The sequence below is a fragment of the Salvelinus fontinalis genome, chromosome 4 (genome assembly GCF_029448725.1).
Source record: "Salvelinus fontinalis isolate EN_2023a chromosome 4, ASM2944872v1, whole genome shotgun sequence".
Lineage (NCBI taxonomy): Eukaryota > Metazoa > Chordata > Actinopteri > Salmoniformes > Salmonidae > Salvelinus > Salvelinus fontinalis.
This window is the reverse complement of record NC_074668.1, coordinates 20010480-20021598: the sequence shown is the minus strand read 5'-3', so window position 1 is coordinate 20021598 and position 11119 is coordinate 20010480. Positions and strand designations below refer to the sequence as shown.

The 11119-nt window shown below is 41.2% G+C and overlaps 1 protein-coding gene across 1 annotated transcript; it reads left to right on the top strand.

The window, feature by feature from the left end:
- Window positions 1-1596: 1596 nt before the first annotated feature.
- LOC129853276 (selenocysteine insertion sequence-binding protein 2-like) lies at window positions 1597-11108 on the top strand. The gene is made up of 18 exons (XM_055919152.1): window positions 1597-1879; window positions 2461-2600; window positions 2829-3021; window positions 3135-3210; window positions 5089-5312; window positions 5406-5496; window positions 5591-5715; window positions 5885-6028; window positions 7261-7368; window positions 7480-7578; window positions 7779-7911; window positions 8085-8248; window positions 8510-8660; window positions 8761-8959; window positions 9066-9286; window positions 9558-9712; window positions 9878-10043; window positions 10341-11108. Exons 1-18 carry the CDS (start codon window positions 1871-1873, stop codon window positions 10460-10462), a joined length of 2520 nt encoding a protein of 839 aa, XP_055775127.1. The 5' UTR covers window positions 1597-1870; the 3' UTR covers window positions 10463-11108.
- Window positions 11109-11119: the final 11 nt, after the last annotated feature.

The following is an 11119-nucleotide window of genomic DNA, read 5'->3' as shown; positions in this document are numbered from 1 at the left end:
AATGTAAACTTTACATATAAACTTGCTTCTGAGGCAGAGAGTACCACAGTATGAGTCATAATACCCATAAAACCTAGCAGTCAAACAAGGAAATACAGTAGTTACAATTGTTTTTCCACCATTTATTTTTTCCATAGGGGATTTTAGAAACACTTAAAATAAGGGCTGTGTTTCGTGTAGGCTTAAGTTAAGACAGTGTAATTAATTGTAGTTATCAAAACTTGAAATGTTTAATAAACACAACTGTTATCTTGGTGTTGTTGATTTGACTTCTTGGTTCTGAATTGGAAGTTAAATTAACACACAGGTCTTAGCTGATTTCGAATAGTCATACTAACTGTACAATTAGTGACTTAATTGAGTATATAGGATCCTTGTTGGTCATAGTATGTGTATAGTTAGTATGCCAAAAGTTCCCGGATGTCGTACTAAATTCCCCAAAATACGAAGTATATGAAGCAGTATACAAGCAGTGGACACCAAGACATCAGTAGATTTATAATTGAACACATTTATGAAGATTTTACACTATTGTGGAGAGATGTACTGCTTGGATTCTTTACCTACGATAGAAATAAGCTGAAACAATTTTATGTACTTAATTTCATTATTCTTTTGGACAAATTTCATATTCACAAATGTAAATTTACAAACAAAACACATTTTCTTAACTTACAAACATTTATTGAACTATATTTTAAGACAATTAAATACTCTGCTAACAAAAAAAAGCTGTTAGAATTATATGTGTATGTATGTCCCTTAAGGTCCTTATGTAATGTGATATTGTACCCCCTAGACCAATTGTCCTTTGTATATTATTTATATATACTTGTGTTCCCACATGTACTTCCTGTATTGATTTGTTAATAAAAATTAAAAATATAAGCAGTGGACACTATTTCCGTGCTTTTATGGACTATAATGCCGTTCTTCACAAAATGGGCGTGGCTTTTCAGATTTTGACGTAAATTACGGAAAATATGCAGCGGAAGTCCTACGAGAGCGGATACAAGTTCATTGCTTTAACTAATTATGACAAATGTTAATAAAATGTTGAGCAATGTAATAAAGTCATCACTTTTCAAATAAGTTACACGTTATGTTGGCTGACAATTTCTTAGCTACGCTATCCTTGCGAACCGCATAGAATTACAGCAGTATTTTATTTATATTTTTGTATTATTATTATTATTATTAATAATTGTTTTTGTTTGCATTACAGCAGTATGTAACGGTATGTTAGCTACTGTTACAAGGTTAGTTGGCTACTGATACATCGAACTTGCCAGGCAGTATATTAACTATATGCAATTTAACTACCCAACGTTTATTGATTTGATTATTCATGTCATTCTTAGATAAGTGGTATAGTCGTTGTGCGTTCTCAATGGACATTGTTAATTCTGTCTGTCTACTCCGATTTCAGAGCACTATTGTCTGAGCGTGCCAGAGCGCAGAATAACTGATTAATTTACGAACGTTCAATATGGCCGGTGTCAGTAAACGTCGGCAAAGAAGCGTGATTAAATTGTTGTCAGCAGCAGAGTTCAGTCACCAACGCTCTGGATAACATGAAAACAGCCTATTAGCTCTGCTAGCGCATGTAGAATGGTCAGAGTGAGGAACGCCCAGAATTGCGGGCTGCAGTTGCACACTATTGAAGCTTGGTGCTACATCATATGCACTCTGGGTGCTCAAATTTTCCACAGCTGATTTGCCTGAGAGTTGTGTTCAACCGATGTCATGCTATGTTTGTACAGTAACCGTGTAGTCAGCTAACTGTGTGCATATATATATATATATATATATATATACACACGACGGAAACATGACCATCTGACTTCAACTGGCAATCACGAAACAGGAGATGGACAAGGTAAGATTAAGGATGCGGTTTGTTATTGAGAAATGCCTATAGCTAGCCAAGCGAAGTAGCTAACTAGCTACATTCGCTTGCTGAAACCAGGTTGCTAGATAGCAGCTGTTGTGTAATACTAAACTGCCATTTGTCAGTTTGTTTGATTGGACATGACTATCATGAAATTCGACTTCGACGATTTTATTTCACGCCGAATGATTAACGTTATGTAGTTAGCTAACTAAGATTGATAGTCGCTAGTACCGTTACATGTGCACGAGCTAGGCTAACCATAACAAACAAATTGAACTTGAGTGGATGGGCTAGGTAGGCACTGGCGCACTACTGTATCCCTGACTGGCGCCACTAGCAATTGGAAGCCGAGATAGTTTTAACTGACTTGTTAAACTAACGTGTGTATTCGTGACGTTGCAGACCCAATGTCCTTGGCCATTACACTTGTTTTGGCTTTGAAATGACTTCCCTTACCTGCTAGTGTTCACGTACACTTGTCGCTAACTTAGACATATCTTCCCTTGTTAGTTAAATTTCAATGTAATATTATTGGGTAATTTCTTATTTGCTTTGGTATATTGCAGCAGAGCAAATTGTCACCTGCAGTCCAGCCCTTTGTTCCAAAAGTCCAGCAGGAAGGGAGATTGGAGGCCCCTAAACAACTGACAACTTCACTGCCCCTGACACTACCAAACCCTTATATGTTAGATCAAGGTTCTAGAAGGTAGGACTAATTCATTTATTTTGCCTTAATTGTTTCCATACATTTCTCTAAACCAAGTACTTGCCGGAGCTGGTGTCGGGTAGTGTGTTTTTAAATTGTAAACTATTTGGTATATTCTGTCATAGAGAATAAACATAGCTTTTTTTGCCATTTGTCTTTAGTTTATTGCAGATTGCGTAGCTAACGTGATTGTGGAGTGAACTCGTTAATTTCTAAATCTCCATCCAGGCATCAGGCTGGTAAGTCTACTTCAGGTGAGGACTCGAGAAAGAGCCCCAGGCAGAGGCCATCAATCACTGATGGTATGCGAGGAGACGCACAGAGCAAGCATGGCTACATCAGCAGCCGTCGTACCAAAGGGACAACTGAAACCAGTGCATACACACCAGGAGAACGACTCATACGTGATCAGCAGACAAAGGTCTGTTTAATTATACTGACCACTTTGAAACCAAACTTGATTATAGCTTAATACAAACAAATGTATTTTAATGTGTATTCATATATCTCAACTTATTCCCCCCAACTTCACAGGCATCAAAATCTAGTTCTGAGTTTGGTTCTCAGGACAATAACATGATCAGGACGTCATTGGATGCACCAGGAAGAGGTAATTACACACGTTGCATATAACGCACAGATATTCATAATGTTTTGTTAATGGTAGGTATCAATGTTCCCTCAAATTGTGCAACTTCCAGCGCGTGTTTACTGTGAACACTGAGGCTGTACCCGCTATAAGTTACAGTTTCAGACAGTGGTCAAGTAGGGTACTGTGCCTTTTTATCATAATTTAGGCCTTCCAGGGTGGCCTACCATCAAAAAGAATGGAGAAAATGTATCCCATAACATTTTAACATGGAAATAGCTGTTCTATCATCCAGCCTACAGTAGCAACCAATGTGTGGTGTTTAATGTAGTCCTACATTCCATGAGACTCTTGGGGGAAAAAAATATGCAGGGCTTGACAAGGAGGTGACTGAAAATGTTGTTTGATGCAATAAAACCACTTTACAAAATTAAATGCATTATTATTCCTATACTACTATTACAGAGAATAAGACAAATTATGATGCCCTCTGCCTATTGACTACTTCGTTTATTCAAGAAGTCTCAAAATACTGCCCCTTTAAGACAAAAAAAAGCTCTTTACCTGACTCGCTTTTCAAAGATGTCTAGAAATGTACTTGTTTTGTGCTCTTGTAGGAAGCAACCACTCCCCCATTGCTGACTACAAATGATCTATAACTAGGCTAATAACTCTCACTAACTAGCAAAGGATGTGAACAAATGTGCTCACGTGGCTACATGCAGCTCTTGCTTTGATCTCAAAACAAGTGCATCTACACATGACCTCTCATGCTGTAAACACAGGCCAGATCAAAGTGAAAGTGTAGTTAAACAGTGTAATTATTCCCTCCAAGGCAATCAAACAAGTGAAATTCAACAGCGCAGACACGAGACGTATGTGGCGGGGTCTACAGGACTACAAAAAGAAAAGCTAGCATGTCATGGACGCCCACGTCACGCTTCCAGACAAACTAAACACCTTTGCCCGCTTTGAGGATAATAGAGTGCCACCGCCATCGCCCGCTAACAACGACTAACCATCTCTGCAGCACTCCACCAATCAGGCCTTTATGGTAGCGTGGCCAGACAGAAGCCACTCCTCAGTAAAAGGCACATGATAGTCTGCTTGGAGTTTGCCAAAAGGCAGCTAAAGACTCTCAGACTGTGAGACAAGACTTTCTGGTCTGATGAAACCAAGATGTAACTTTTTGGCCTGAATGCCAAGCATCACGTCTGGAGGAAACCTGGCCCATCCCTACGGTGAAGTATGGTGGTGGCAGCATCATGCTGTGGGCATGGTTTTTATTTTTTTTTTTTTTGCGACGGACTGGGAGACGAGTCAGGATCGAGGGAAAGCTGAGTGGAGCAAAGTACAGAGATCCTTGATGAAAACCTGCTCCAGAGCAGTCAGGACCTAGGGTGACTAGGGTGAATGTTCACCTTCCAACAGGACAATGACCCTAAGCACACAGCCAAGACAACACAGGAGTGACTTCGGGACAAGTCTCGGGAATGTCCTTGAGTGCCCCAGTCAGAGCCCGGACTTGAACCCGATCGAACATCTCTGGAGGGACCTGAAAATAGCTGTATAGCGACACTCCCATCCAACCTGACAGAGCCTGAGAGGATCTGCAGAGTAGAATGGGAGACATTCCCCAAATACAGGTGTGCCAAGCTTGTAGCGTCATACCCAAGAAGACTCTAGGCTCTAATTACTGTCAAAGTTCATTCAACAAAGTACTGAGTAGAGACTAAGTACTTATGTAAATGTTATATTTCCGTTTTTATTTTAAATACATTTGCAAACATTTCTAAAAACCTGGGTCTGAATGCTTTCCGAATGCGCTGTATATACTCTTCCATTTGCAAAACATTATTTATTTTTTTGTCTTTGGTGTTTTATTTGCTTTGTCTGCAGGGGGTTTTAGAGGGACCAGATCTGCCACAAAGTCATCAGAGAGATCTGAACCTGCCCAGGTGGATCTTGTCACGTTTGAGGTGAAAATGGCTGAATTCCCAGAGCTGGGTGGTTTGGCACCCGGCAGTCCTGCACTTCCTGCCCCACAGAAACCTGGAACCTGCTGGGGATCAGCCTCACCATCCCTCACCCCCCATCATCAGAGCTCAGTATCCACTAGTAAGGTAGGTCTACTGAGCTATAGCATGATGTCATAAATGTTATTTCTAATTTATGAAATTATCTTAAGAAAAGCCATGTGATTTTTGGATCTGTAGACTACACCAGTAAGAAAAGGACAAAGACAGGACCCCAGTCGATGCACCGCTTCCAGTGAAAATAGTGATGCATCCTTGACTATCGCACAAGGTACTGGACCTTTTTTCATTTAGCATTCAAAAGTAATGTAATGGTTTGTGCTGTACGCCATTAAGAAAATAATCAATGTACTTGACCCAATCAGGTCAGCCTGTGGAGGCAGTTTCACAGAGCAGTGGCCTAGCAGTGACCTCCTGGGCCACTGTGGCCTCCCAGCCTCCAAAGAAAGTAATCCCCAAGAAAACAGTCAATAATGGCACTCCCTCCCAGGTACTGTGTGCTTGATGCAAATCCTACTGTACATCTCGATCTAGCTAAAGTGCCCCCTTGCTCTCAAACTGATATGTTTAAGCTTTGAAGATTTGCGGAGGTAGAAATTAAGTTGACCAACATTTTCACTTTTGAAGAGAATTTGACCTTTTTTCTTGTCCTTAATTAGAAGGAAACATCTGTGCAGCAAGAAGAACAAGCCTCTGAGAAGAAGAAAAGGAAGAAGAAGAAGAAATCCAAAATGCCGGGTGAAGGTGGAGCGTTAGAGGAGTCTGAGGACCTGGTCATTTATCAGGAGCCACCCAAGTTTGAGGTGCAATAAGTCAGTGCTCATGTACATATACTCAGTTTATTAGGTACACCCATCTAGTACCGTGTCGGTGCCTCCAGAACGACCTGAATTCTTCGGAGGCATGGATTCTACAAGGTGTGGCGTTCAAACGTAGCTCAATTGGTATCAAGGGACCTAACCTGTGCCAGGCAAATAAAATCCCCACACCATTACACCACTGTCATCAGCCTGTACCATTGACACTAGCCAGGATGGGTCCATAAATTCATGCTGCTTATGCCAAATCATGACTCTGCCATCAGCATGACGCAACGGGAACCAGGATTTGTCGGACCAGGCAATGTTTTCCACTCCTCCATTGTCCAGTGTTGGAGCCGCTTCTTCTTTATTTTAGCTGATAAGAGTGGAACCTGTATGGTCGTCTGCTGCAATAGCCCATCCGTGACAAAGACAGACAAGTTGTGTGTTTCGAGATGCTGTTCTGCACACCGCTGTTGTACTGCGCCGTTATTTGCCTGTGTTTGGCCCGCCTGTTAGCTTGCACGATTCTTGCCATTCTCCTACCTCTCTCATCAACGAGATGTTTTTGCTCACAGGACTGCCGCTGACTGTTTTTTGTTTGTTTTGTTGGTCACACCATTCTTGGTACACCCTAGAAATTGTCGTTCTGAGATACTGGAACCAGTGCGCCTGGCACCGATGATCATACCACGCTCAAAGTCGCTTAGGTCACTTGTTTTGCCCATTCTAACGTTCAATCGAACAGTAACTGAATGCCTCTGTCTGCTTGCTTTATATAGCTGGACACGTGACTCACTGTTGGTGCGAACTATTTTTGTGAATGGGGTGGTGTACCTATTAAACTGGACACTGAGTTGTATAGTTATGTTTTAATAATATGCTCAAAGTGCTTTCCATTGTAAAGAGGGATATTTTAAAACACTTCAGGAGACCGCCCTTTTTCATATTTTTTACATTTTGATTTATTTAACCTACCTAGGGAAGTCAGTTGAGAACAAATTCTTATTTACAATGACGGCCTACCCCGGCCAAACCCTCCCTTAACCCGGACGACGCTGGGCCAATTGTGCGCTGCCCTATTTTTAATAAATCAAATGTGTTTATTAATAGAGCCCCTTTTACAACAGCAGTTGCTACAGTGCTTATACAAAAACTGAGCCTAAAACCCACGCTGATGATATTTAATATTAAATCAATTGAATTTATTTGTTGACTGTTTATTTTCCTCCTAGGATGAAGAAGAGTTTCCAGACTTGTCTCTGGCCTTCGCTGGTTTAGGCAGAGTGCAAGGCCACAACTCAATAGTGTTCAGCAACATGGCAAAACTAGTCAACAAGGAGGTATGGAATTAACATTACTCATGAAAATACAAACCAGAAGCATTATATGTGAAATTACAACTTAATTAAATCAATAATCAATACAAAATCATGTGTTTATTTCTGGTACAGGAGGGTCACAGAGAAGGAACAGCACTCCAGCCAGGTGACCAAAACAAGGACAAAGCCACAGCAGGAAAAGCTCTCTCTTCAGAGACAAAGAAGGGACAGGTCAGCACTGAACTTTACTCATGATTTATAGGAAAATATTGAAATCTGATTCAGGCTGGCTTATTCTGTACAGACGCTGTTCATGATGTTAGAAGAGCAAATGGGCTAAAAAGGAGCAATATAGCCTAAAAGTCAACCTCCGTTGTTGTTTAACTTTGTCCAAATGGTTATTCTTGTAAATGATGAAACCTTCTCATCAGAAAGCTGAGAAGACCAGTGGGAAGAAGAGCAAAGTCCCTGTGCAGCTGGATATTGGGAATATGCTGGCGGTTCTGGAGAAGAAACAGCAAACTCAGAAAGACAAGCAGGACACCAAAGGGGTCATCCTCTCAGGTTAAATTACAGCAGAAAAACACTTGTCTTTTTTAAATTTATTTTTACTCGTGGAACTTTTAAATGAAAAATGCTTGAAAAATAGCACTGATGATGATACAATGCATACACATTGCTACCCACATTTTGTATCATGCTATTCTAACATATCTTCGACACTTGTTACTATGTAGTTGGTGGGTCGCTACCTGTCGGCCATAAGAATGCACTAATCCAGAAGAAACCATGGACACAGGATAAGATAGCCCACAACCCCTTGGACTCGACCAGCCCTCTGGTAAAGAAGGGCAAGCAGAGAGAGGTTCCCAAAGCTAAGAAACCCACACCACTGAAAAGGGTGAGTCTCTCAGACCCCAGCTATCTGGAAATATTTATGGACTGTTATTCCCTAGCTTGGATTTACTCTGACTTTCTTTACTCCCACAAACATTTTCTGTGATGATTAAATGTTTTTACCCTATTGAATGCTTTGCTGTATGGTGCACTGCTATTGGACGAGATCATGCTTGATAAGCCTTACTTTTGCATGTTTTTTTTAGACCAATCCGTCTTTCAATGTTTTTATAGTCCCGTACTCTACTGTCTGTTCAATCTGCAGGTGATTCTCAAGGAGAGGGAAGACAGGAAACAGAACCGTTTGCTGGAGGAGCGGGCACTGCCCTCAAGTGAAGAATCCAAGATGTCCGGCGACATAACAGAGGAGCTGTGTGAGGCCATCGGCATAGACCAGGACCAGCGTGACTCTACAGGTCAGACACAACTTCACTTCATCATTTTTAGAGTAGGAAATGTACTTGGTGTAAGTATTTCTGACTAAGTGTAAGAGGTAATGTGTGTGTGATACTTCAGATGTAAGCAGCAGCCCTACTAGCCCCTCTGTGCTTGAGGAGGAGCAGTCAGAAGTACATGGGGAGACTGAGACTGAGGAGGAGACGGAGGAGACTGAGAAGGAGACGGACACAGAGGAGACTGAAGAGCCAACCAATCAGTCTCAGCCACAGCCCTGCCCTCCCTTTCGACCCAAAATCCACAGCAGGAAATTCAGAGAGTAAGCAATCATGGTTTCCATTTCTTACACTGACAAGATAAGATTCTAAACATATACTCTTAACCATACTGGATGACACACACACCATTTAAATATTGTCTCCCAGTTACTGCAGCCAGGTGCTGAGTAAAGATGTGGATGAGTGTGTGACCAACCTGCTGAAAGAGCTGGTGCGCTTCCAGGACCGGCTGTACCAGAAAGACCCTATGAAGGCCCGCATGAAGAGGCGTCTGGTCATGGGCCTCCGAGAGGTCCTCAAACACCTCAAACTCAGGAAGGTCAAGTGTGTTGTCATCTCCCCCAACTGTGAACGCATCCAATCTAAAGGTACAGTATACTCATTAGACTCAACTTCTACAACCTGGGTTTCCTGTGTAGACTGAGATTCCAGGGGCATTATCTCACCATTGGCTCTTAGAATTGTTGCTTTTCATTGTGTTTATATTGTACATGCAAGAACAAAATGACAATACCCAGTCCTTGTAATGTAAGTAGAGAACAAATTGAATGTTTATCCAAAGATCTTTTTTCATGTTTTTCCCTTTTTTCAGTGTTTACAGTGCACAATACTAAGGATCATGTATTCCCTCTTCCACAGGCGGTCTGGATGAAGCTCTCCACACCATCATTGACACCTGTCGGGAGCAGGGCGTTCCCTTTGTGTTTGCCCTCTCCAGGAAGGCCCTGGGCCGGTGTGTCAACAAAGCTGTGCCTGTCAGTCTTGTGGGCATCTTCAACTACGATGGAGCACAGGTATGGGCATTCAATAAAACTGGAGGCTTAGTAAGTGCTGCTGGACATTTTTGTTTAGTCTTAATGATACAATGTTGGAGACTTGAGTCACATATTGCATGATACAAACCAGAGAATTGTTCTCTTGAAACTTAAGTGGTGCGTGCATTGTATTTGATTCTACAGGACCATTACCACAAAATGATTGAGCTGTCGTCAGAGGCGAGGAGAGCTTATGAGGTGATGATAGAAAACTTGGACTTGACATCACAAGGAGAACAAGAGAACCAGCTGAGCACTGGGCCACTGCCATCTCCACCAGCCTGCTCAGAATTAGAGGAGCCAGAGTACAGTAAGTGAACAAGTTCCATTCACTGACTGTCAAAAGCTATTTACATTATGCTAAATACTTATGGAATCTGCCATGACTGGAATCTCCTTCAAACATTTCCCTAGGTTAATTTCCATTTAGCTACATTTCTTGGCGACGCATGGGTGGCCTGATCTGGGCTTAGAACAGTTAGTGTAAACTCTGTCTTACCTGATAAGAAAAACAGTTGTTTCTCTGCCCTAGTTTATGTAAGGTGAGGTACTAACTGAAGGACTGCTCAATGATTGTTTATTTTCTCTAAATCCTTTTTTCCCCCAGTAAAACTGTGGAAGAAAATGCTGGAGAAGGAATGCAATCACACGTTTTTAAACTTCGAGGAGCAGTTTAGCTCCGTCCCCAGGGCCAGTGACTGTCAAGAACAGATGGATGAGAAGAGTTGATGATGGACACTGCCTAAAAACCCACTTGATGCCAGCGCTGACTATCAGTCCTGAAGGAAATACTTGATGGCACACTATAGCACGATTAACCCCATGTTGTATCGCAAATGGCACCCTATTCCTTATAGGGAATATTGTACCATTTCAGATGCTGACAGATCAAAATTGATCTATTTCCTGGGACCAAACCAATCACTAGAAGTGACCCTTCAGCATTTATTTACACTGCTCCATGATTGAGTATGCAGAACAATTTGAGCTAAGTTTGTTTACCTAATGTGCCTATATAAAATAGAATCAAAGTATACTTTATCTGTGAATGTTAGATGAGCGACATGACCTCCAGTTTTTTTCTGAACCAATGGAAATGCCACAAACTGTTTTGTTTGCTTGTGTTCAAATTAGGCATTATTTCCTTTGTCAATCATGTGTGTACTTACTGTATAAGGTTGATATTCAGTGAGGCTACACCAGTCAACAAATGTCTGCTGTCATATACACTGATATGAACTTTGGTCTTTGACATTAGCCAAACTAAATTATAATTTTATTCTTAAGAGACAATGTTTTGTCTTTAAATAATTGTCAATACCTAATGAAGCTGATATAATTTACTTTGTTGTAATAAAGACATTCATGTGCAATACTTTAATAGCA

Excerpts from the sequence above, each read along its gene's own strand:
- LOC129853276 (XM_055919152.1), top strand. Across the intron at positions 9,287-9,557 it reads TGAACGCATCCAATCTAAAG|GCGGTCTGGATGAAGCTCTC; the intron begins GTACAGTATACT and ends CCTCTTCCACAG. Across the intron at positions 10,044-10,340 it reads ATTAGAGGAGCCAGAGTACA|TAAAACTGTGGAAGAAAATG; the intron begins GTAAGTGAACAA and ends TTTTTCCCCCAG.